The 27974-nt window shown below is 39.4% G+C and overlaps 2 protein-coding genes and 1 non-coding gene across 3 annotated transcripts; all 3 read right to left on the bottom strand.

Moving 5' to 3' along the window:
* Positions 1–5842: 5842 nt before the first annotated feature.
* Positions 5843–17220, bottom strand: rab35a (RAB35, member RAS oncogene family a). Its single transcript, XM_053485779.1, has 6 exons — positions 16928–17220; positions 14281–14331; positions 13636–13759; positions 10119–10243; positions 9829–9953; positions 5843–7527 (listed from the first exon to the last, which is right to left on the bottom strand). The coding sequence occupies exons 1-6, from the start codon at positions 16977–16979 to the stop codon at positions 7399–7401; spliced, it is 606 nt and encodes a 201-aa protein (XP_053341754.1). The 5' UTR covers positions 16980–17220; the 3' UTR covers positions 5843–7398.
* Positions 17221–17447: 227 nt separating this feature from the next.
* On the bottom strand, positions 17448–22197 carry rplp0 (ribosomal protein, large, P0). The gene is made up of 8 exons (XM_053485641.1): positions 22114–22197; positions 21564–21673; positions 20095–20270; positions 19551–19638; positions 19320–19466; positions 19052–19237; positions 18785–18925; positions 17448–17672 (listed from the first exon to the last, which is right to left on the bottom strand). The coding sequence occupies exons 2-8, from the start codon at positions 21615–21617 to the stop codon at positions 17514–17516; spliced, it is 951 nt and encodes a 316-aa protein (XP_053341616.1). The 5' UTR covers positions 21618–21673; positions 22114–22197; the 3' UTR covers positions 17448–17513.
* On the bottom strand, positions 20338–20466 carry LOC128512683 (small nucleolar RNA SNORA63). Its single transcript, XR_008356307.1, has one exon. It is a non-coding gene; the product is annotated as a small nucleolar RNA SNORA63 (small nucleolar RNA).
* Positions 22198–27974: the final 5777 nt, after the last annotated feature.

Below are 27974 nucleotides of genomic sequence, written 5' to 3'. Positions count from 1 at the left end.
TCGAGCCATGCAAATTAAATCTTGGCCAATAGAAAACCTCAGATCTAGGTTGGCATTTGGACGTTGTTAAACCCCATGCAGCTCAAGCAAACACTCAAACCAGCTAATAACTATAATAACTTGATAATAAATATAAGAGCATGATATATCCATTGTTTCTGTGGCATTAACTTAAGGGGACAGGTTGCCACCCCAGCACTCAATCGTCATTTATACACTATGGGTAATTTGGGAATGCTTAAAATCCTAATCTGCATGTCTTTGGATTGTAGGAGGAAACCAGAGTACCCAGAGGAAACCCACCAAGCACAGGGAGAAAATGCAAACTCCACACACACAGACCCTGAGGTGGGAATTGAACCCATATCCCAGAGGTGCACGGAGACAGGTCTACCAACTAAGCCACCGTGCTGCCAGGTTGTCATATAAAAGCACATTTTTATTATTGATTATTGCATATTTTATTATTATTTTATATTATTGAAACTGAGTTTTTTGTCTACTAAAACTCAGTTTCAATAATCATGGCTATTTTCACAGATCCCTCTCTAAAATAACTTAAAACAGGACTTGGGTGATTGTTGTGCAGGAGAGCTAATAAAGAGAATCCTAAGTAAGGGGGGAAATCTAGTTTAATAAAGTTTATTAGCACAACTTAACTCAGCTTTGAATATTTACAGGTTTCTAGCACTAATTGGCAAAAAGCTGCACTGAAATGGCTCAAAGCCAAGAACCCTAAATATGTCTGAAAAGCCTCTCCAAACCAAAGTTAAAAAGTGAACTCCCTCACTTATTAACTCATTTATCTATACCACTTTTTTTCCTGGGTATAGTCATGAGAGGAAGCCTATATCAGCATATCTCCTATATCAGCATATCTCAGTGGACATGGGACACAAGGCGTGATACACTCCGGGCCAGTCCATCTCAGTGCACAAGCATGTACACACTCACACGCTATGGACAATTTGGAAACGTCAATTAGCATAATATGCATATTACTGGACTGTGGGAGTAAGACAAAATACCTAGAGGAAACCCACCAAGCACAGGGAGAACATGCAAACTCATATATAAATACAGACCTAAAGGCGAGACTCGAACCTCAACCCTGGTAGTGCGTGGCCAGAGTGCTAAATGCCGTTCCCAAATTGCCTGTAGTGTGTGTGTGTGTGCCCTTGGATGGATTGGCACCCCTTCCAAGGTGTACGCTGCCTCCTGAGATAGGCTCTAGGTACCCCCTGACCCTGTGCTGGATAAGCGGTATAGAATATAGATAAATGAATATTTATTTCATTTATATGGATTTATTATATGGATAAGACTGATACTATAAAGTTATTCCATAGCATATAAAACATTATTGATCCCAATTATTGATACTTCTCGACCTTTACCACCAAAAAAAAGGGAGTCTTTTAGTCCCCTATAAAGAAAAGGTTTCATTATTGATTTTTAGTAATACACTTATCCTGGTCAGAGTCGCAGGTGGATCCAGAGGCTGTCCAGGAAACTCTTTGCATGAGGAGTGAATCCAGTCCTAATGGGATGTTCACAGGACATCACAGGACATCACAGGACGTCATGCACACATGGCATGTTCTTGGACGGTAGGAAGAAACCCATGTGGACATTGATGCTCTGACACCTTATATTTAATTTCTTTTTCTATTTCTTGTAACATCCCTCTTTCCCACTTCTAAAGCCAAGGACACAAAAGTCCATCTAATAGTTGCATTGAAGGGTGCAGCTTTTGTCCTGTTCTATCCACAGCCTTAAGGTTCACCAGTGTGACATGCATTGATTAGTCTTTCCCTGTAAAACCAGGGTTCTGCTGGGATCCTGTTTCCGTGGTGATGGCCATAAATGCCATGGCAACAGCTCTGCAGAGTTGTCTCGGAAACAAGAACACTCGGATGAGGGCGAGAGACAAGAAGGAAGTTTAGAAAAATGCTGCCTGCGTCTGAGCACTCCTCAGACAAAATGTTTTTCTTAAGATGAAATCATGACCATACATCAAATCTAAATGTATTTTTCTTAAACAACATTTTTTGTGCCTACTGCAACCTAATCAGCTATTTATTTTCTTGGGAAAAAAAAAAGATATATTGGACTATGAGGGAAAATCATGATATAAAGCAAATCGGGCTTCACTGAGTCACATTCAAAGACAGAAAATGTGTCGACGATAATCATCCTACAGCTTGACTAAACAGCCACAGTCATGCAGCTCTGAGGTGAATGCTAAAGGCCAAACGAAGATGCTCACAGCTACATTAGAGCAGCAGATGGAGCTGTCACGCTAACACGAGTCTGGGTCACCCTGCCAGCAGGAGGGACAAATGAGTACAACTAGAGCAAGGATCGCTACTGAATACATAAGCAAGATGGACCAAACAAGAGGTCATGTGGGAGAGAAAAAAAAGGCACTGAACTCATCACTATCAGAGAATACCTGGACTCTATATATGTTTTACATATTTAAAAAAGAACGAAATCACAGTGTCTGCAGTACATGGTATAAAGAGGTCGCGTGTCCACCAGTAAAGAAGAAGAACATTTTATTTGTTACCAATCCTTTCTTTGTGTATCTCATGTTGTTAGGATGCTCAAGTCAGAGTGCAGGGTCAGACCCATGATAAGGCACCCCGAGGGCAGACAGGGTTGACCCTTAAATCAGAATAAGAACCATATTTGCTCTAATTCATTCCAAAGGTGTTCTATCGGGTTGAGGTCAGGACTCCCACGCTCATCCGTGTTTTTATGGACCTTGCTTTCTGCACTGGTGTGCAGTCATGTTGGAACTGGTGTGGGGCTGTTTTTCAGCAGTTGGGCTCGGCCCCTACACTTCCAGTGAAAGGAACTCTTAATGCTTCAGCACACCAAGAGATTTTGGACAATTTCATGCTCCCAACTTTGTGTGGACAGTTTAGGGACAGCCCTTTCCTGTTCCAACAGGACTGCGCACCAGTGCACAAAGCAAGGTCTATAAAGATACCAACTATTGAAGTGTGTATATATTTTTGGGGAGCCCTATATATAGACGGTAGGTATAGAAAAGAATCACCCCCCCCCCCCCCCTAAAATAATCACATTTTGTTGCTTTGCAGCCTGAAATAAAGTCTTATCCAGCTGTATTTACTCAGTGCATAATCACCTTCTTAGTGGCACACAAAGTTCAACTCCGATCAGCCGTGGTCATTTTGATCAGCTTCTCATGAAAAGCTAGAGCATTTCAGAGCCTGGTTGTGCAACTGAAGCAAACAATCAACTATGGGTAGCAAGGCACTGTCAAAAGGTCTCCAGGATAAAATTGTGCACAGGAGATGGATGCAAAAAAAAGTTCAAAGGTCTCATCACTGCCTAGAAGCATAGTAAAGCATAGTATTATTATGAAGCGGAAGATATTTGGTACAACACAGACCCTCCCCTGGATCAGGATGTCGCTCCAAACTAGATGATAGAGCCAGGTGGAAACTGGTCAGAGAGGCTACCAAAGGGCCTACAGTAACTCTGAAGCAGTTGCAGGCTGCTTATGACGAAGAATGGTCATTGTGTGCATCCATCAAGCATTGAGAGAACATGCAAACTTCCAGTCCACAGACCTGAAGGTGGGATTCAAACCCTTGACCCTAGTTGTGAAGGCCACAGTGCTAACCACTACGCCACTATGTCATAAGGACAAAAAAAAAAAACAGTACCCCCCCCCCCCATTACTGTTAATGTGAACAGAGATCTGTGGCGAAAAGAGACGGTCACAATGTCTGACCTTTTACCCCAAGTTATGAGACTAGTGTTAACCAAGTGCTAGAATTATACCTCTGAGATCAAAGTGACATACCAAAATATTTCCATTCAGTTCATGTGAGGGGCTTTCCAGACACTCACACTTTATAGACATTATAAGCTTGTATAGGAGAAAGGAAGCCGCTGTTATTTAGCTTTTATTTTAGCTGTGACAGGACTTTTAACAATTGTGTAAGTAATAAAGATAAATGCATGTTACACTACAGCGGCAGTGAATTCTTACCTCTGGTTGGTCAGAAGGTGCACATTACCTTGAATTATCTGACTATGAACCTTTACTTATCAATAAAGTAAAAAATTAATATTTTAAAAACTTTAAACTGTTTACATGACTGCACTTGTTTACATACAGCGGGAAGCATAAGTTTGGGCACCCTTGTTAATCTTTATGATTTTCCTGTATAAATCATTAGTTGTTATATATAGGGGATATATCATATAGGACACACAGACACAGTGATATTTGAGAAGTCAAACGAAGTTCATAGAATTTACAGGAAGTGTGCATAAATTTGGGCACCACAAAAAAGAAATGAACTCTATAGCTTGCAATGAGAGTCTGGATGCTGGTTGAAGGTATTTTGGACCATTTCTCTTTACAAAACATCTCTAGTTCATTCAGGTTTGATGGCTTCCAAGCATGGACAGCTCTTTTTAAGAGATTTTTAATTATATTCAGGTCTGGGGACTGAGATGGCCATTCCGGAACGTTGTACTTGTTCCTCTGCATGAATGCCTTAGTAGATTTTGAGCAGTGTTTAGGGTCGTTGTCTTGTTGAAAGATCCAGCTCCGGTGCAGCTTCAGCTTTCACACTGATCCCTGGACGTTGGTCTCCAGAATCTGCTGATATTGAGTGGAATCCATGCATCCCTCAACTTTGACAAGACTCCCAGTCCCTGCACTGGCCACACAGCCCCACAGCATGATGGAACCACCACCATATCTTACTGTAGGTAGCAGGTGTTTTTCTTGAAATGCTGTGTTCTTTATCCTCCATGCATAATGCCCCTTGTTATGCCCAAATAACTCGATTTTAGTTTCATCAGTCCACGGCACCTTATTCCAAAATGAAGCTGGCTGTGCTGTGGGCGGAGAAAAGGCTCGTTGTGCATCACTCTCGCAAACAACATCTCCTTGTGTAAAGTGCGCCGAATAGTTGAACGATGCACAGTGACTCCGTCTGCAGCAAGATGATGCTGTAGGTCTTTGTTGCTGGTCTGTGGGTCGACTCTGACTGTTCTCACCAGTCGTCGCTTCTGTTTATCCGAGATTTTTCTTGGTCTGCCACTTCGAGCCTTAACTTGAACTGCGTCTGTGGTCTTCCATTTTCTCAATATGTTCCTAACTGTGGAAACAGACAGCTGAAATCTCTGAGACAGCTTTCTGTATCCTTCCCCTAAACCATGATGTGAACAATCTTTGTTTTGAGGGCATTTGAGAGTTGTTTTGAGACACCCATGTTGCTACTCTTCAGAGGATATTTAAAGAGGAGGGAAAACTTACAATTCCCCTTAAATACTCTTTATCATAATTGGATTTAGTTGTGCAGGGAGGTCAGGGGTCACTGAGCTTACCAAGCCAATTTGAGTCCCAATAATTAGTTCTAAAGATTTTGGAATCAATAAAATGACAAGAGTGTCCAGATTTATGCACCTGCCTAATTTTGTTTAAACAATTATTGCAACAATTATTCTGTAAATCCTATGAACTTCGTTTGACTTCTCAAATATCACTGTGTCTGTGTCTCCTATATGATATATCTCCTATATATAACAACTAATGATTTATACAAGAAAATCATAAAAATTAACAAGGCTGCCCAAACTTACGCATCCCACTGTAATTACACCGAAATATAGGTTTACTGCATGGTGAAGTTATATGTTAGTCTCTGACAAAACGCTTATTGCTTATGGACATAAGTCTCCAGTATAATTTTTTGCAGGAACAAACTTGAAAAGAAAACACCTCAAGAGAGAGAAAAAGACATACTATTATAAAATTATTAGTTTTTTCAAACATCAAGCAGGAACGTTGTTTTAAAATGTTTATTATCCTCAGTTAGACCCGTGACAATGCGAACAAAATGAATGAGTGACGAAATATCAAAATATCTTTTTTTTTCCAGTGTACACCAGATCCATTAAGCTTACACATATATACAACACACATAATGTTGTTTACATACAGACATGCGTGTTCGCATATGTACATCGTGTAGACTGCAATACTGATATGCGTACGCATGTTTAACGGCTCACGTTCTGGTTCTTGACGAGACGGTGTTTTTGAACTGCCCTACGCGCCGTTACATGTGTGTATCTAAACGTGATTGGGATTGCTGTCAAGCTCGGTGCCTTGAATTCAAATTGTAGTCTGGTTATGCTGTTGTAATATGCAAAAGGAGCTTCCTAGATTAGACATATATATCTTCATATTTTAATATGTATCTTATCTTTTTTTTAATATGTACAAATATTCACCTAGATGTGGCGATATTTGATCAGCTGTTTATGATATTTTCTGAAAGGATAAAAAAATAAAAATAAAAATAAAATAAACAAACCCACAGGTCCCAACTTCAGTCTTCTCCTTGTAGTACTGTGCTTACTACTTAAAAAAACAACAAAAAAAAAAAAAACACCACTCTACCACTGATACCTTCATCTAATACTATGAAATGTCTTTAGGTCCAAACCTTATCCTTTTTGGAGTTGGTAATGTCTGATAGCTCACTGCTTGGCAATTTGGCATCACACCTGAGTCCAGGTAAAGCAGGCGACTGAAATCTAAAGGATGGTTCACATGAGGACTGATTTAAATCTCCCAATAGATCAGAATACATTATCCCTTTTACATAAATGAGTTCCGTTTTTTCGCTGCACAGGGGTTCAGTAAGATCCTTCGGCACTGTTAGAGCAAAAAGGTCCGGCTGGTGGCACCAAATCCAATGTGCGACTGATTACAGTGGTATATTTTGTTAGTAAAAAAAAAAGTATGTACAAAAACAAGCAAAAAAAAAACAAGCATAAAGGAATTAACCTCTGAGGGATTGGTGGCGATTTGAGCATGTGGTCAAGGCTGGCCAGGCTGTCTGCAAATCAAACAAGCATGAGGAGCTCTCAAGAAGAAAAAAAAGATGTGATTCTTCATCATTGTCATCCTCATTTGTGTCAAATGGCACAGTCTTGTCTCTGACACTTAAGAAAATGAGCGAATGAGATACCAATGTGTCAGAGTTCAAAATGGGCGTTTATATAAGGGCTGGCATGATTATAGACAAAACACTTCCCCTTTAAAGGTCATTGTCGCAGTGGACTTCCTCGACCTTTGCAGAAAGGACGTGGTGGCCACTCGAATCCGTTTTCATGTAAATCTGTTTGAGTCTGCACAGGTCTGTTGTGCGTGTAAATATAAAGTCCGAAAGGATTTCATTAGTAGATTTCTTTATAGATATAGATACATCTCTTTAAATTGAATTTTGGCTCGTCTCTCTCGGATTGCTGCGCTCTGTGGCTGTTCTCTGGCTCTTGTCAGTTCAGTGGCGTGTTTAGTTGGCTCGGAGAGTGTAGCAGTACAGCTCCGGCCCGCTAGCAGCATTTCTTCTTGCGTTTGCTGTTCCTGCTTAGTTTGACCACTTCGCTCTGCTGTTGCTGCTGCTGCTTGGCCATGGACTCTTTTCTCGCCCTGAGAACCAGCCCTGTAATGCAGTTGAACATCTGAGAAGACAAAAAAACAAAACAGATAAGATGATTAGAGATACAAAAACAAAGCACCCTAATAGAACTCAGCTAAATCTGTGCAACACAGACTTGTGGGATAAAGGGTAATGTGTTCCCTTTAAACTCTCATATTTTCTACATTCATTACATGTAAAGGGAAATATTTGAAACGTCTTTATTATGGTTTTACTGATTATGGCTTGCAGGCCAAAAAAAAAAAATTATCCAATATCTGAAAATATTAGAATGTTTACATAAACTACTATTCATACAGTATAACTGCCATGTATGACTGACTTGACAAGTTAAAAACTTGGGAAAAAGCTTCACAAGGAGTGGAGTGTGTCTGAGTCAGTGCATCAAGAGCCACCATGCACAGATGTTCTCAGGAAATGGGCTGTTGCATTTACTAGCATTAAACCACTCCTGAACCAGAGACAAAGAAGTGACCTTTTATCTGGGCTGACAAGAAAAAGAACTGGACTGTTGCTCAGTGGTTCAAAATACTCGTTTCAGATGGAAGTCATTTTTTTTTTTATTTGTGTCCGGAGGAAGAGTAGAGAGGCACATAATCCAAGTTGCTTAAGTCGGTGAGTATTTTACTTTACATGTATTAAATCTAGAAAACATTTCACTTTTTTTTTTTTTTTACAATATTCTAATTTTTAGACATGCACTATATAGTTAGTTAAATTTCTGAATGCTAGATGCTACAAAATCCAATAATTAACAGCCTAAGATATCTGGAATGTACTGGAATATGACAAAGAAAATACAGTGCAATTTTTATGCATCATGGATCTAAAAGACATGACCCTGACATGAGACTTTTTTCTTTCTTCTATCGCTGAGAGGCTTATTTTAGTAAAAACAAAGTATGTGCCATATATAATTGAGCTACAGTTGTAGTACTTGAGTTGTAGTACAGACGTTATTTGGGCTGGTTTTTATCAGAGTTATTATAAAAGGTTTCAGCAGTGTATATATTATTTTTTTCCCACACCCTGGCAACCCTGACCAGCACAGAGCAAGTGTGTCCAGCAAACAAAAATAAAACTTGTTTGCATGCTGTTTTTGCATATACAGTGGAACCTCGGATTACGAGTAACGCGGTTTACGAGTGTTCCGCAAGACGAGCAACAATTTTTTATGATTTTTTACTTGAAAAACGAGCATTGTCTTAGTTTACGGGCATGCTCTTGTTTTAACATCGAGCGTCACGTCATCATAAGTGAGCCAACGGTTTTTCTCTCTCTTGCAGCGAAATTGTAGGTAATCGTCTCTCCTGCTGGGTGAATACACACGCGCGCGCGCGCTGTGTGTGTGTGTGTGTGTAATGTGCGTGCGCGCACACACACACACACACACACACATTAACGAAGAGACCGTTTTTAAAACGGTTAAAAAATTAGCAAGGAACATCCCTAGTCACACTCGCGTGAGCGCATACTAAAGGGATCACTACTGTAAAGTAAAAAAAAAAAAAAAAAAAAAAAAAAATTGAACAGCTCCTCACCTTTGAAAACAGTCGCGACAGAGAAGAGTTTGTGTGTTTATTTGGCAACCTGAAAGGAGAGGAGCTGTAAAGCCGAGACCTATCGTATACAAATTAAGCTCGTAATCCGAGGTTCCACTGTATAACGTAACTTAGTTGTGACTGAAATTGAAACTGTATGATGGTGAGACTATGCAATCAATCCACAGTTCACATGCAGGCTAAACTGTGGGATGAGATCTATATGCATGTGGGCGGAGCCACGGGTACCCTCTAGTTAATATTAATAAAAAAGAATTAACCTATACTGATAAAGCTTATTATTATTATCTTCAATATCAAACCCATTTAAAAGTGCTAATTTTTAAATTTATTTTAGTATTCCCTTTCACAACCCACCCTCTTTTTTGTTGCGGTTCATGCCTCCAATCTTTACAACTTTATGGAGCTAAAGTTTATCTCATAAAATTCCTTTCTCACATTCTAAATTAGGAATTCTAAGTTCCTATTCAGACTGAATCTTTCCCCCCCCCTCTATTTTATTTGTCTGAGCTGGCCTCCTGGGTTGTTAAAGCCTGAATGCAGCAGCTGAAATGAATCAGTCCGTTTTTTGTGCTTGTTGAAAAAGAAAATCCTTTTCAATAGTTAATAAATAAATTATTTACATTTGGTAGAATTGGACCCAGCAGCCAGTTTTGAGTGGACATGACTGCTGGAGTAGTAAAACTGTCTGAGAGAGTGGGATAAAAATCCTCTTGTGCACAGTTGGAGCTCAAACCCTGCTGCTTTTACAGTTTCCTTACATCCTCCACGTTGATGTTCTCCTTAGCGCTAGTTTCAAACAGCCGGATGTCCATCTGCTCTGCAAACTTCTGTGCGTCTGCTGTCTCCACCACCTTAGAGTTGGGGTCGTCGTTCTTATTACCCACTGTATCAAAAAAAAAGACAAGGGTTTATGAAACAGATATGAGTGCTAACATTGATGACGATTAATAGCTAAGAAAACAATATTGCTGTAATTATATGCTGACGTCATGTTTTTAAATGTCATTTTATGCTACACGTGGTCTGTGTGATGAAAAGGAGGACTTACCTAATATTCGACAAACATCGTCACAGTTCTGGTTGATTTCATGAAGCCATCGTTTGACGTTTACAAACGACTCTGCACTCGTCACATCATAAACCACTATCACGCCATGCGTGCCTCTGTAATACCTGCAGAGAAACGGTTTAAAATTTAGGTTGCTACTGGTGTACATTTTACACACACATACACACAGATATTAATTTTACTATTGACGGGGTACGCTGCTCAAACAAGTAGTAGCTCAGTTAGTCTTGTATGTTGGTTCTCCCATGATCACGTGGGTTTCCTTTGGGTTCACTGGTTTCCTTGAACCTTTAAAAAAACAGGCTGGTGAGTGAACCACCTCTGGTAAATTGTCCCGAAATGTGAATGAATGTGCATACATGAATGGCCACATAAAAGACCATGTTAAAATGTGAATTGAATCTTAATCACATATATGACATTCAAAAATGGCCGAAACAACTCATATTATTATGATTCCATGTTTCACATACAGTTGACAGACATAAATCCAGCTGAAGATTTTGGCTGATAAAAACAGATATTGTTTACTTCTACATATAGGTTTAATTATGTGTGCATTTTCATGTTAAATGTGAAGAAACTATCTAAAATCTTTCATTCTGAACCTGACATACAGATATTTTGGGTGTTCGTGCTGTTATCAAGTTAAGGAGAGGAAATGGGTGGAGTGAAAGCTGAGGTGACCCGAGGCTGCATCACTTCCTGCGAACGTTTCCACAGACGGGAAGTGGTCACCTGAGACGAGCTGTAAAAACTCAAGTCATTCCGCGCTCCACTTTTACTTGCCTTAAAATGCGAGATCACATTTGAACCCTTGTTCACCATCATGTCTGAAATTTCACAGTGGACCTGACACATAACTTGTCATTGTGCGCATCCACAAAGTCACTTATTAGTATATGGCAAGTCAGCAGCCTTGCTTGAGACTGGGATTTCTTGTTTTATTGCTGTTTGGCTGCAAGACAAGGCTTGGATTCACTCTAATAACAGACCACACCACTGAGCTCCCACATACCAGCTAACCTCAATAACAACAACGACAACGAGTACTCAGCTTATCCATCTACTGCAAACAGCTCAGTGTATTATGAGGGTTGCGCACAAGCTCGTCGGTTATGTAGAAAATGATTACACATAGCAGAAGGATCAAGATTGCTGACATTTTTGCAGTCTGCGTAATATGTGCAGTTTTATACATGATTAGGAGCACACTAGCAGAATATAATAAATGTGGAAAGGACATGGAAAAATTTGGAATGTAGGATTTGGGCATTTTTGCTAACAACAGAAATGTAAAAAAAAAACAAAAATTTAATATTTACTAACATAGCACAGCTACTGAGTCATATTAATACAGTATATTATACTAATACATACTGTGTCAACCTAAACGCCTCTCTTGTTATACTGAACCTCCTAACACAGTATGACTGTAGATCAATCCCTGCTATCTGAAATCACCCAAATGAGGATGGGTTCCTTGTTGAGTCTGGTTCCTCTCAAGGTTTTTTCTTATTGCCATCTTAGGAAGTTTTTGCTTGCCACCTCGGGACAAACTGATAATTGTATTTTCTCATACATTTCGAATTTTATATATATATATATATATATATATATATATATATATATATATATATATATAAATTTTTAAGTTATATATGGAATTACTGAATGATTTTGTTATAATTATGCAGACATGATAAACATATAACAAAATTGGTACAGCATATAATGTGGAGAATACAATAAGACTTTTGCACAGCACTGTGTGTGTATATATATATATATATATATATATATATATATATATATATATATATATATATATATAAAACTTAATTGAATATTCCCTGATAGTTTGTGTTACCTTCAACTCAAGGACCACCTTGAGTTGAATACTAATGGAAAATACAATCCACCCAACATGAAGAATTATACTTTGATCTTCGGAGGGCAACTTATAGACTAAAAGGAAGGTAGTTCAGACTTGTGGTTTTACGCTGTCTGAAAAAAAGGAAGTGAGACACATGAATCTTCTTTTTCTCCTTTGATGAAGTGTCATTCTTGTTAAAGTGGTTAAGACTAAACAGAATCAAGAATGTTCTTGATTAGAAAGTGAGCTTGGGCTTAAAAATATATTAATATTTTAAAAATTTAATGTCTTAAACCAGGGCTGTTCAAATTCAGTCTTGTTGGCGCGTTTGTAATGCATTAACAAGTTAACACACTCACTAGACCTAGCAATTACCAGATTAGTTGAAACAGCTATTTTTAATTAACCAGACTGAGCTGGACACTGGGACTATGAGACAAACTTACAAGTTTTACACACAAAAAAAACAGAACAAAAAAACAATATTAAAAAACAATAATAATAATAATAAATTCCATTACCACACCACAGCGATTTTCCTGTAACACGCTGTCTAATTATCTTCAAGATCAGGTGACGGAGCACCAGATTAGTTGTAAAGAACGTAAATGCGAACACAATTTAACAGTTCAGGGTTGTGCAACTATGTTAAACATAACTGTAAATAGACAAAAACTATAACATGTCACACTTTAATTTTATATTAAAATTCACCTGGCAAACTGATGTAGTATGAGAGGAATGAAATAGACTGGGTTTGCTGATATTGAAGAATGATAGAGTTTTAATCCTTGCTAATGTACTACTTTATTCCTTACTATGTTCGTTATCACGATATAGCCTTGAATACAATTTACGACACATCACAAATTAAACTGAATGAAAGAGAAAGACGTCACTTCAGCTTCTGTGGTTCGAGGAAAAAAGAAGTAACTGATTTGGAATCATTCCTCATTTTGATTCATACACTGTGTTTCTTAAGTCGCCTGCTTCTATACCGTCCTCATCATTGTTTTATAATCAATCAATGTTCAGTTTAGCTTAAAAGCTACAAATGGAGGTAAGAAGCAAATCTATATATAAAAAATAAAACAGTAAAGTTGGTATGTCTATACACTGAAGATATTTGCGTGGAAAAAAATTGGATGGATGTAAGATGAGTAATAGAACACATCAAAATGTTTTTTGGAATTTTTCTACTACAGGAAACTACAGGAATTTTGATAGGGTTTTTAACAGATGTATTCCTTCAAGCTGGAGGTAACAGGCTTTGTTTCAGCGCAACTGGCCCACGAGAAGAGAAGATACAGACGTGAATTTCATTTCACAAACGTAAAAATTTTTGTTAATTCCAAAATCCAACAGGTGGCGCTGTACATTTTTTAAAACGCACTTATGAGTGTGCAATAAAATTCCTTCTAATAAGGAAGTAAACTGACTGGGCACCTTAATGGTAAACTAGACAGTAAGGACATTTTTTTTTGCGCTGAATAATAAAGCATTGCAACAGAGAATAATATACTGGTGTCCAAGTACGAACAAGCTTCACGTGAAGCAAAAGACGATGGCGCAAAAACAGACCAGTAGTCAGGGCATGGCCCCTGAGTCCACGCTACTTACGTTGAAGTGATAGTACGGAAACGTTCCTGTCCCGCTGTGTCCCAAATCTGCAGCTTCACCTTCTCGCCGTTTATCTCCACCGTCCGGATCTTAAAGTCCACGCCGATGGTTGTGATGTAGCTACCTGAAATACAGAGTTTGCCAATAAGCTTGAAAGTTTTTAAATCATAGTGATGCTGATGATGGTGTTCCCTCAGGATAGCATAAATAATAATAATTATAATAATAATAATAATAAAAAAACTGTCATAATCTTAATTTCATTGTTAAAATAAAGATTTTAAAATAAGTCACCTATTTGCCTCTTTTAATATACTGTAATGTTTAATATTCACTAGTATTTCACAAAATAATTGAATAGTTGAATAACAGACTCTAAAACTTGCCCTTTAATTGTGTCCATCACCATTAAACAGCTTACACAGATTTCCCTCAACATGTTGTCTTGTAAAACAGACACCAGTAACTCAATTATACTACAGATGCTTCTGGATTTGGATGAGTAACTACATTGTGCTGGATCACACTCTCAGGTTTAGTTTAAATTTTACAAATGACTTTAATTGTGACCTACATAACCACTATAGCACCCTACTTGGCTACATAACGTATTATATAAAAGTCACATTATGAAAAGGGTCCTACCTGAAAATGTGTTGTCTGCAAACCTTAGCAGTAGACTGCTTTTCCCGACACCTGTGGTAAAATCACACAAAAGGGAAAGTAATGAGAAGAGTGACGTGCATTAGCAACCTGCCTCTTAGTGACCTACACCTGGATGCACTGCCATTTGTAAAAGACAAACATTAAGGCGTGATTTCTGTTTCAAAACGACACAGCGGCTAACCAGGAAACAATGCGAGGGACCTGTAAATCCTTAAACATACATCGTACTCTGGACTGCAGCAACTCGTGACACTTGAACTCAAGCAAGCTAGAAAGTCCCAATGACCTGATTATGGGCCTTATCTCATATGGTACCGCACTGCAGGCACATGACATGACAAATATGTTAAACAATAAAATCTGCACTAAACAAAGTTAGTAATGTGAAATCTAAAAAAAAAAATTATATATATATATATATATATATATATATATATATATATATATATATATATATATACACACACACAATAATGCCTTAAAAAAAATGTTTGATGAAAAGTTTTTTTTGTGGTTTTTATTTTAATGAATCACCTGTGGAAGCCAGAATGTAAATCAATATTCATGCTAACTCTTATGTAATAATTTTAATTTTAAAAATGGGAAGCTGTTATTAAAAAAAAATCTAATCAAAAAGATTTACATTTAAGGCATTCAGCAAAAGCCCTTATCCAAAGCAACCTACATTTATCTTTTTCATGAATCTGACCAGTTGAAGATTAGATGACATCCTCAAGGGCTCAACAGGTTGGCAAATCAACCTGGGATTAGGTTTTGACCTCAGGAACTTCTATTTAGCAGTCCAATGACTTGACTATTAATCAATCACTGCCTACTAGTACCAAAGGACGAGTGGTGGTGGGTCTGGTTTTATTCGATATCGGGTGTTTGTTTCAAAGTCCACTTGGGTCTGAATGAAAATAAAAATATGAAGGTAAAATAGTAGTAGAGCAATACCTTTTGGCTACCTAGTATATTTATTCAATCACTTTTTATACCGTGTATCCTGTCCAGAGTCTCGCAAGGTCTGGAGTCAAGAGAATTCGGCATGAAATGCTAAACGGAATGCTGATCCATAGCAGGGAATACATGCACACACTCATTCACACTACAGGCAATTTGGGAACGCCAGTTAGCCTAATCTGCATGTCTTTGCACTGTGGGAGGAAACCAGAGAACCTTAAGGAAAGCCACCAAGCACTGAGAGAACACGCAAACTCCATGCACACAGATCCAAAGCAAGGACTCAAACACTCAACCCCCTTTTAAGCCTATTTATTTTCGGATTAACACACAAATCAATGCATTTTTACCCCCTGTGGATTACAGTGCCTGGGTTACAATGTTATCCGGATGCAAAATGCCTTCAATGCTAAATTAGTGCATCTTAATCGTGGTTGATATTTTGCAGGTTTCTTTTGCAGCCAACTCACGTGATTCACCCCATTTTCACACATTTACAAATCTGAACTGAACTGGGAAAGTTGGAGGAAGCAGAACGACTAAATGTAGAAAATGAGATCATTTTCACTTTCAGTATAACAGGCTGAAAGGAGCCTTGAAGATAACCGGAAATGTATTTAGGGTTCACAGTGACCGCTCATGTCTCTTAAATGCAACCACAGGCTTGCAGTATTTAAAAACACCATTTAAAGCTTTGTGGAAGCTCATAAAGACAAGCCACAGGGTGTATGTTCAGCTTTAATGAATAAAAAAATGGCTTTGGAATTCAATCCAGTGATAACATTACTTCTGATATTGATGTGATATTTTGTACCTGTCTTTTTATTTAAAAATATTCTATTAAACTGACAAGACAGAATCAACACATTCATCAATAATTAACCTTTTAAACCTTTTATTCAGCCTTAAAGGCAAACTGAGACAGAAGGTTAAACATTTGGGGCTTTTTTATACATAATGATGATTCAGATTTGACCCTTAGATTCATGGACACACAAAATAAATCCCAGTGTGCTGTAAATCCAAGCTGTATTACTTTATAACGTTAATCACTAACCAACAGACAAACACAGATCTTAACTTTTACTGAGTGCTTTTACTGAGAGGCTGAGTGCTGATTGCTTGTGCTAAAAAAAAAAAAATACGACCACAGATGACACTTCAATTAATGCAAGGATATAACAATCCGTATTGAAATAACTAACTCGGGGTATTTAATCAATAGTGTCTGACAAGCTAGCATGATCAAACGCAGAACACTGCACTCCCGAGTCATTATAAGCACAAAGCTAAACTAGCTTAACATCCGGATAACAAGACATGTTATTCATCGTGTTTACTTATAACCGATTTTCTGTTCTTAAATCGCCGGTTCAGTGTTTGTTTCTCCAGCAAACTTCCCGCCTTGAACTACATTCGCCAACTAGCCTCACCGAGTGTGTACACATCACTTAGCCGGCAGCTAACAAGCGATGGGAGTATCGCACAAAAAAATAAAATAAAACACGTCTCTTAATAAATTTGCTTCACACCAACGTGTTAAAAGTAATAATTAAAATCTAACCCAAACATTAACCAAGACAAATCAAGGTAATTTAGCAGTTAGCCGCGAGTTTTCTAGGAGAGGCCTGTTTCCCGTCCAGGATCCCCGCGCTTTCCTTACCGCTGTCGCCGATGATGAGCAGCTTGAAGAGGTAATCGTAGTCCCGCGCCATGGCACTCACTGCTCGCTAGCGCCCAGTTTCCCGTTTCAATATCCGGTGTGTGAAACACAATGGTGGGTGGAAACCGGTGCCTGTCTCCCCCCCGGCTGAGGCTGTAGCCTTTTTCCGAAAGATGTCTCGCCTTAGCCGGTGGGTATTTTCGACACTCGGTCTTTTTCAGACCCAGAAGACATGCGGCTGCTTTCGGCGATGTTAGCCCGCTGCTAGCTGCGGTTTATCATTGCACCCGCCCTGCTAGCCAAAGACCCGCACTGCGCATGCGCAGACACACAATCGCACGTATGACGCGCATCCCGTTTTATTCAAAGCAACGATGGATTATCTGAAGGTAGGTCAGTGCGTATATACACACATGCACGCCCTTCTCTTCATAACTGATACATTAACGTGCCACCACATTTTAATAATAAGCTGCAACAACGTTTATACTATTAAATAACACACAAACGTCAAAAAAAATCTGTTTAAATTTTTTTATTCATTCATGTTCAAATCAAGCAGGTTATGATGGTTTTCTGCTTGTTTTTAGTCGAACAGGCCAAAGCCCATGTCCTCATCAGACTCCTCAGATTCCTCCTTGGCTGGCTCTGCAGCGGCGGCTGGAGCAGCAGCGGGAGCAGCGGCTGCCGCAGCGGGAGCTGCAACTGCAGCAAAAGCAGATGGATCAGCCAGGAAGGCCTTGACCTGGAGTGGAGCAGAAGCAAAAAAACAAAGTTACATCATGATCACCGCATCATGCCATGTTTAAACTGAGGGTGTTCCCATAATTAGTACAAATCGTCACACGATAACTTCCCTGTAAGTCACAGGTGTCAAACCTTGCCCAGAAAAAGCACGTGTGGGTGCAGGCTTTCATTTCAGCCAAGTAGATGCCACACCCTAGTCTATTAAAAGCTAATTAAACAGTTGGACTCAGGTGTGGCTTCTGCTTGGTTGGAATGAAAGGCTGCACTCACACTGAACCTTTCTGGATAGGGTTTGACACCCCTGCTTTAAGTGACAATTTTATTATGTATCAGAGGTGAGATTGATTTCCTAGCTTTGTACTGTATTCAATGTGAAAATGACAGTGCTGCACAAAAAAATAATCATAAAATCCCCAAACAATCAAGATTCAATTATTTTCCCTATGTATTTTACATCACAGTGGCATTGATTTCACCCCCCACTTATCCCAAGACTGGCAACTAGGTGGTGCTGGGGTTTAACCCCCCCCCAACCTTCAGATCAGTGATCCAGAGCCTTAACAGTCACGGCTGCCCTCAACATGGGACTCAAACCAATGACCCTGGGATTAGGAGTCTCATGCTCTACCGACTGAGCTAGCCAGGCTTATAGGCCTTTGTGATTACAAAAGGCTGCATTTATTGATAATACATGCATAGTCCAAAACTAAATGTCAATTTTAGCATTTTGTTTTGTATAACTGAGTTGATAAATATTGGCGAACTTCCTCTTGAGATCATTTGTCCCACAATTTGGTGCTAGTCTAAATATGGCTCCCAACACAGCAGATTTATTATCAGCTGATTAAGTGTTGAATTTAAATGGATATTCTTCACACCAGACAGTGCAAATAGACAATAGGAATTCTACCCAAAAGGCTTAATTATCCAGGCGTATTTTTTATCCGAATCCTAGCGTCCCTGCATGCCGGAGGAAGCTGGCACACAGGGATAGAAGGAAACGGATTTCTGTTTGCAGGGGGAACGACAGAGCAGCACTGCAACAGCTGCTTTGTAACCTAACCTGCACTGACAGAAACTAAATCCCAGAGGTAAAGCGTTTGATTTTACCTTATCAGCCAGAGGGAAGGAATAGTCTGTCTCCACAGTGACAGCCAGAACCCTCTTGTATCCATTGATGACGGAATGAGGGATAGAGGCAAGAGTTGGGTAGCCAATCTGCAGACACACACTGGCGATGTTCCTCACACCCTAAAAAAGAGGGGGGAAAAAACAGTTAAAAGAATTCAAACAATGAGATTTGTGCAGGAAAAACCCACTCAAATATATGAGGGAAATCAAGTTTCGCAGGATAAAATTTCTAAACGGCCCACTTACCTCCAAGAACCTCTTGTGCAGGGCATCCTCAGTGATGTCGAGCACCTCAGGGCTATAGACGCTGCCATTGTCATAGACCTGCTGGATGATCAACCCGTAGGAAAAGGGCGAGATGTTCAACATGTTGAGCAGCGTGGCCTCGCTGGCACCCACCTTATCTCCAGGCTTAATCAGTTGCACATCACTCTGGGAAAGGAGGAGTGCACACATTAGATACATAGCTCACAAGATATGCAAAAAAATAAAACACATAAAATACTTGACTTACCAGGATTTCAATAGTTCCTCTGGAGATCTTGGTGGTGATACCCAAAGCCTGGAAGAAGGAGGTCTTTTCAGGACCCAGCCCAGTGTTCTGAGCAGGCACAATCACCTCGCAAGGAGCGATGGCACCAGCACGGGCAGCAGCTGGCACCTTAACAAAAGATAACCATTAAAACGCAATTCAGCACATTATGAATTTTAAAAACAAGCTATAAACATTGGGATATAGAATTACCTTATTGGCCAGCAGCAAGTCCCTGACCTCAGCCAGGTCTTCCTTGGTAAAGACAAAGCCCACATTTCCACGGATGTGAGGAAGCAGCCTGTTTTAAGAAGAAAAAAAAAAAAAAAAAAAAAAGGGCCAGACAATAGATTACTTTCACATAAAAATAAATAAAAATTTGGGTGCACATCCACTATTAAAAAATGCAAATGTTTGAGACTAAGCGTCCCTGTAAGCCGTGGGGATGCAGGCAGACAGGGATAGTAAGAAACAAGTTGATTTTTGCAGGGGGAACGACCAACCAGCACGGCAACAGCTGATTCGTAACTGATCCTGCACATTGAGTGATGGACATGGAGTGACTATAATAAATTTCTGCCATTTGACTAAAGAAAGATAGTTTAGTCTAGAAATTGGAAATACAGTTTCTCTACATTCATTAAGCTATACATACTTTGTTTACTGTAATTCACAAACTCAAAAATCTACATCCGAAAAGACAACCAATAAAGACAGACCCAGCCAGCCCCAACCCACCCAACGGGCACATACGCACTTCTCCAAGGCTGGGTTGTTCTCCAGGTGGCCACGGATAGCCTTGCGCATCATGGTGTTCTTGCCCATGAGCACGACTGCCTTGCCCCGCAGGGACAGACGGATGGTCTGCATCTGCTTGGAGCCGACGTTGTCTGCGCCCACGATGAAGCATTTTGGGAAGTCATTCAGCAGTTGCTGCAAATCAGAAAGCAAAGTTAAAGCAAGAAGAGTAAAACTTCAGTCCCTTTAGGATACTAGCGACATGTTTGAGACTAAGCGTCCCTGTAAGCCGTGGAATGCAGGCAGACAGGGATAGTAAGAAACAAGTTGATTTTTGCAGGGGGAACGACCAATCAGCACTGCAACAGCTGATTCGTAACTGATCCTGCACATTCAGAGTTTCTACCAACAAGCACATTCAAGACATTAGAGGCAAAGGTTCTTTAAACAAAGAACAAAAGTCAACCTTCACACTATGCCTAATATTGACATTTTAGGAGAAAATGTCAAGAGCAATTCAACAACTTTGAGTTATGATCACGTGGGTCACATGAGAATGATTGTGTGCTTTGTGCCTATGGAGAGTCCAGAGGGAACAGAAAGCAGATGTGTTCTAAACAGCAGTTCACTTCTGTACATAAATTTGAACAGAATAACGATCCGTCCCTGGGCAGTGTGCTCACACGAATTTTTCTGTTATGGGGTCTCTATGGCAAAAGCATCCTCAAATTGAAATGTGGTTCCCCCCCCACTTGGAGAAATTTAAAAGGGGCTCACTGTTTTAGGGCCCTGGGATCATTTCCAAGAAGAATTGACCGCAAAGTTTTAGACACTACGTCAGTCCCCTCTGAAATCTGTGCACATAGCACGCCTCAGTCTCATCTTCTGACCTACACAGCCATAGTTGATTAAAGTAGGAAGGCATGCAAAATTGAAAACATTATTTCCCCCAAAATACAATTAGGCATACCGTGACGTTAACTTCCCTGTTCTCATGTCTTGTGTTTAATGGTGGCCTACAAACCAAATAGATGCATACTGCCACCTGCTGTATCGGTGGATGTAAATACACAAGTGTCCAAAAGAGCAAACCTATTGTGAACACTGGGCAGAGAATAAATCATGACTAGTAGAAAAGTGCTCTTAATCTTCACACTGGCTTTGTTCAAAATGTCAAAAGTGACCCATAGCAGCTTAATTTAATTCTAAGCCACAAATTGTGTATTCTGCATGAACAACTTGTTTATTAACTTCAGTCAGGGTGAATATTAAAAATAAAATTTTAAGTACATTTTGGGGTAAACTGGTTAAATATTTGTAACTTCTTAAAGATTGAATTTAACACTCATGTCGATCACCTGTCAAATTTTGAGGTTTGTTTTGGGTCTATAATACGAAGCAGGATGAGGATCACACGAGCATGATGTCCTGGATTAAAGACCGTGCTTTACAACACCAGTGGAAAAGATGATGAAAATGGACACTCACAATGATCTTGATGAAGTAGTTGGACTTCCACGTGGCCCTGTCTTCCCTGGGCATCTTTGCAGTGCTTCCAAGGATCGGTTAAGAGCCGGTTTAAAGACAAGGTGATTTATCTTAGAGAAGAAGAAATAAAATATTAGAAAATGTGTGGCACAAACTAAGTAACGTTTTAATCATAACTTCATATAACATGTGCAGGATTAGCCATTAGCACAATACCTCTTTTTTTAATAGGGTAGTAAAATACACTAAATATAAACGTACCACGAAAGTCCACTCAGACTCGCAGTACTGACTGTGTGGTAACCGAGCGCGTGAACACATGGCGCCGTCCAACATGGCGCCGACAAGGTAACAGGCCTTTAGCTAACAAGGCTAACTCTCAACCAAAAACACAAACTACGAGCAAAAACTGTCGTCTTTATTAAATACAGATATGGTGAAGTGTTAAAAGTAACCTCTCCCTTCGCATTCTGAGTAAACAAGCATTTAATCCTAAGATAAACCTAAAAGAAAATGTGAAAATCCCGCGCTACACGAGAGCGGACCTCACCTCAGTAGGGACGCGTGAAAGAAAAGAGACTGAGAAAGGAACTCAGGCGGTATTATAGAACAGCGTGCTGCACGCTGATTGGTCAAAACCGCTGTCACTTATTATGTCCCGTCCACTACATGGAGGAAATAAGCGCGCCATTTTGCATATCACGGAAAGCTACATTTAATGTAACATATTTAAATTAAAAAACATCATAATTAAGTAAGGCCCTAGTGGTGGCGAGATTAAGATTCATTTAGGTGTCGAGAATTCCCATAGAGCCGACAGTTTTACCCAAACTTTCAATTCATGAAGCTTCATTGACGAACTCGTTGTACTGACATCTAGTGGACAAAATTTGTATAGCGAAGAGATCCCAGTGTCAATTAATATGGACATGGCGCTCCAAGTACTATTGCATTAATCAGTGAAAAATCCACTAGGCAAATATATATACAGTGTTCAGCTATATAGGGTATATATAATCTTTAATTTATGTATTTTTTCTTTATATAATAATCTATATATATATATATATATATGTTATAAATTATTATATAAAGAAAAAATATAGATATATATAATAGATAAAAAAATATATAAAATCTTTAAGACATTGTCCCAGTTCTTATTCGGAAAACGAAACCAACTACCTGTCAATTAGACCCTCTTCCAACTCAATTAGTCAAAGTTTGTCTTCCGATTCTCTTACCATTTATCACTGAGATCATCCACTCTTCTCTGACTTCTGGCATCGTCCCCAATTTCTTTAAAACTGCATTAATAACTCCTATACTCAAGAAACCAGGTGCTGATCCAAACAACTTTGATAATTTTCGTCTAATTTTAAATCTGCCATTCCTATCAAAAATCCTAGAGAAGGTTGTTTCAGCACAGGTACATAATCACCTGTCAATTAATAACTTATTTGAACAATTTTAATCAGGTTTCCGTCCTCAGCCTAGTACCGAGACTGCCCATGTCAAAATATCCAATGATCTTCTGGTAGCAGCTGATTCAGGACTTCTGTCTATCTTAATACTTTTTGATTTAACCTCAGCATTTGACACCATCTCCCTTAATATTTTATTAAAAAGACTAAGGTATATTGGAATTGTAGATACTTCCTTGGCTTGGTTTCTTCATATCTCTCTCACCGCAATCAATTTGTTCAGCTAGGCCAGATTAAAGCTATATCTTTACCCATCACTGTAGGAGTCCCTCAGAGGTCAGTCTTGGGGCCCTTACTCTTTATCATCGACTTATTGCCCTTGGGGAACATTTTCCGGAAATATGGTGTCCAATTTCATTGCTATGCTGATGACGCCCAGCTCTATATTTCCTTCAAACCTACTTCTGACCTTCCTCCATCTTCTCTTTTAAATTGTTTAGCTGAAATTAAATCTTGGTTCTCAAATAATCTTCTTAAACTCAACATTAGTAAAACCGAAATAGTCCTCGTGGGCACCAAAAATACTCTATCGAAGACCAGTAGTTTTTCGCTATGTGTTGATGGTTCTACAATCTCTCCTTCAACACAAGTTAAAAGCTTGGATGTTATCCTTAATAGCACCCTATCCTTTGAAGTACACATTAATAAAATCACTAGGACAGCGTACTACCACATCCGAAACATTAACCGTCTCCGTCCTTTGGTCTTCCCCTCAAACTCCTACATAAGTTACAGTTAGTACAGAACTCAGCCGCTAGAATACTCACTAAAACTCCAACATAACTCTGTTCTTCAACAGTTACACTGGCTTCCTGTCCAACAGCGCATACATTATAAAATTCTGTTTTTTGTTTAAGGCATTACATAACCTGGCTCCGTCATATTTAACAGATCTTCTCCTAACTTATACTCCTTCTAGAAACCGGAGATCATCATCGTCTCTAAATCTGGTTCTTCCTCGTATGTGTTTGGCAACCATGTGATTTTGACCTTTTAGCTACGCTGCCCCTTACCTGTGGAATCTACTACCACTTGATATCCGTAATAGTAACTCCATTTCTGTTTTCAAAAACACATCTCTTCAGGCAGACATACTTTTAACACTGCATTGTATGTATATAGTCCTCCTTTTTTATTATTATTATTATTATTTTTATTCATTTTTTTCCTTCATTTATTTATTTATTTGTTTTTATGGTGTGTAAGGTGTCCTTGAGTGTCATGAAAGGCGCCTACAAATAAAATCTATTATTATTATTATTATTACCTGTCAACCTGTCCATCACCAAAGCAAACAAAAAGGGGCTTAGAGCCGATCCTTGATGCAGGATGCTTTTCTGTCACACCTACAGCACATCTCACTTTCTGTCTTAAAGCTCTCATACATGTCCTCCACCACTCTAACACACTTCTCAGCCATTCCAGACCTCCTCATACAATACCAAAGCTCCTCTCTCGGCACCATGTCGTATGTCTTCTCTAAGTCTATAAAGACACTATGCAACTCACTGTTTTCTTCTCTGTACTTCTCCATCAGCATCCTCAAAGAAAATACTGCATCTAATGTACTCTTTCTAGAAATTAAACCATATTGCTGCTCACAAATGCTCACCTCTGCCCTTAACCTAGCTTCCACTACTCTTTCCCACAGCTTCATTTTATGGCTCATTAGCTTTATGCCTCTGTAATTGCCATAGCTCTGCACATCTCCCTTATTCTTAAAAACACCAATACACTTCTCCTCCATTCCTCTGGAATCCTCTCACTCTCCAAGATCTTGTTAAACAAACTAGTCAGAAACTCTACTGCCACCTCTCCTAAGCACATCCATACCTCCACAGGTATGTCATGAGGACCAACAACCTTTCCACTCTTTATCCTCTTTAACGCCCTTCTCACCTCACTTTTACTAATATTTGCTACTTCCTGTTCCACAACAGTCACCTCTTCTACTATTTGTTCTCTTTCATTTACCTTTTTCATCAACTCTTTAAAGTACTGCTTCCATCTTCCCATCACCCTCCTGGCATCTGTCAGTACATTTCCATCCCTATCTTTAATCACTCTAACCTGCTGCACATCCTTCCCATCTCTATCTCTCTTCCTTGCCGACCTGTACAGATCCCCCTCTCCCTCCTTACTGTCTAGCCTAGCATACAAGTCCTCATATGCTCTTTGTTTGGCCTTTGCCACCTCTACCTTCACCTTACTCTGCATCTCCCTGTACTCCTGTCTACTCTCTTCAGTCCTCTCAGTGTCCCACTTCTTCTTAGCTAGCCTCTTTCCCTGTATACACTCCTGGACTTCCTCGTTCCACCACCAAGTCTCCTTCTCCACTTTCCCCTTACCAGATGATACACCAAGTACCCCCCTACCTGTCTCCCTGATCACATTGGCTGTAGTTGTCCAGTCAACTGAAAGCCCCTCCTGACCACCCATTGCCTGTCTCAACTCCTCCCTAAAGACTTCACAACATTCTTCCTTTCTCAGCTTCCACCACTTTGTCCTCTGCTCTGCCTTTGTCCTCTTCACCTTCCTCACCACCAGGGTTATTTTACACACCACCATTCTGTGTTGTCTGGCTACACTCTCCCCTACCAACACTTTGCAGTCACTAATCTCTTTCAGATTACAACGTCGACACAAGATGTAGTCGACCTGAGTGCTTCTGCCTCCACTCTGAAGTCCAAACCTGTCCATCACATTTTCATCACCTCCGTTCCCTTCCCCAACATGTCCATTGAAGTCTGCACCAATCACCACTCTTTCACCTCTGGTTTACAAATGATGCACATTCATTAGTGAAGAATCTGATTTAATGGAGATATTGAGCCAGTCTCTGATTATTATCAGTCCTGAAAGATTTTTACATCAGAGAGGAAATGACCTTTAGATTGTTACAGTCATACGCCCTTATACCTTATCCGAAAGGAACTTAAATTTTATTTTCATTATACATCTGAGCAGTTAAGGGTTAAAACCCTTGCTTAAGGCCCAAACAGGGGCAATTTGGTGGTGGGGTTTGAATCTGGGACCATCAGGACCAATCTCTCAATGCCATACCCACTGACCTACCCCTAGTTCTAATGGATATAAGAGTAGATTAGACTAGATCACTGCCTATATAGCACTCAGAAGCACAACAACACACAAAGCTAACTAATATCAGGCAGCTAGTTAGTTCTGTAGATTGTGTACTGTCTTTGAATAGGCGCAGAATGAGCTTAAAACTAAATGGTCTTAGGACACTGATGTCTGAAGTTACTGTATGTTAGCTGAAAATTGAGGGTTTTTAGCCCCTCGTATTCATTCAGGTGAGTTTATTGTGCTAAAACATGATTTAACTTTTGATATTAATAATCAGGGCAGTAACTAAGGAAAAGGAATAATAGACATTACCGAACGCTCAGTTCGTGTGTAGTACTGTATGTATGTTTTTCTTTATGTGAACGGAGCATGTATTAAAATTGACCCAAACAAATGAGAATGTGAATGTCGAAGAGCTTGATTTAAAAAAATGAATAAATGAGTGAAAAATTTTTGACACCTGGTTTCATGATGTAAGGTGTGAGAGAGGTTGGCTCAGGAAAACCCAGCAGCTGCTGCTAGGAGATGGAGCAGCACTGTGGCAGAACGGGTGTATCATACACCTTACCCCAACAGCTTGTGGCATATAGATGGAAATATGCGCCTCATAAGGTGAATTCATAATGGGGAAATTGTTCAATCTATGACCTCATACTGCAATGATTTGGTCAAGGCTCTAGGTTAGGTTTTCATGATTTAGCCATCCAGTAGACACCAAGTCAGTGCTACTGACAATTATTTGGGAATGCAGTTGGACACGAATGAACCTATAGTAATGACAACCCCAATAATGACATCCACAAATTTTTCACAGCATGATGATGATGCTGATTTCCCTGCTTTTATTCTAAGGCAATCTCAAATCAATCTCAGTTGATGTACCAAAACATTGAGAAATAACTTTTTTTGTAAATGGAGGATGACCCCGTTGCATCTTTGAAATTACTAATGGTTAATAATTTCAGATGCATGTTGGCAAAAGTACCTGAGTTGAGTTGAACAAACAAAGTCAAGGCTGAAACAATCCATTTATTCAATTCTACAAAAAATGGTCACACTACAGAGATGTACCTATTTCAGACATAGTAAAACTCATTTTGTGCAAAGATTGCAACTCTGTTAAAAAGAAAGGAAAGTTCCTATATGTGGGATTGTAAAACCTTTGCAACCAACTTAAAATGTTTTGCGAAATGATAAAGACGTACATTTATTCAGTTAATGGCCGCATTCCAGATAAGTACTTAATGGAAACATTGCAGAATTACATTATAAAAACATTGCCAAACCCAGCAAAGTGCCAAACACTGATTAGCAATTTTTTTTAATTAAGTGCTTTATCTCAAACTTTTGATGTGACAGTAAACAGTGTGGAACACCAACAACAATGAGTGAAAAACTGCATTGGTGTGGCGGCCTGTTACATTTACAGACTGTTCATGCAACCCCAAAACCATGAGTCTGCATCATTCCCTCAAATTATATTTCTTGAAGGTGTGTAATCATTATATATGGGTAGTCGGAGGTTTATATGCCTCTGGAAAGATTTTATTGGCTTCATGAAGTAACTGAATTTGGGGACAGGGTGGAAATTCCAGGGGAACTAAAAAACACATAATGATGCTCCAGATGTAAACGCCAATACCTTTTCAAGGGTGATTAGACTGCATTCTCCTTCTGCAACACAACACACAATTTTGGGAGTATACAATGCCTAGAAAAGTAATTGATACCTCTTAAACATTTTAATAGCCTAATATTAGGCAGAACGGTGGTGTAGCACTTGTCTCCTCCAAGTTCGATTCCAGGCCAGACTCTGGCATGTTCTCCCTGTGCTTTGTGG

The sequence above is a fragment of the Clarias gariepinus genome, chromosome 24, assembly GCF_024256425.1.
Source record: "Clarias gariepinus isolate MV-2021 ecotype Netherlands chromosome 24, CGAR_prim_01v2, whole genome shotgun sequence".
NCBI classification, from domain to species: domain Eukaryota; kingdom Metazoa; phylum Chordata; class Actinopteri; order Siluriformes; family Clariidae; genus Clarias; species Clarias gariepinus.
Note: the sequence above shows the minus strand (reverse complement) of the source record. Positions and strands in the feature narration are given on the sequence as shown.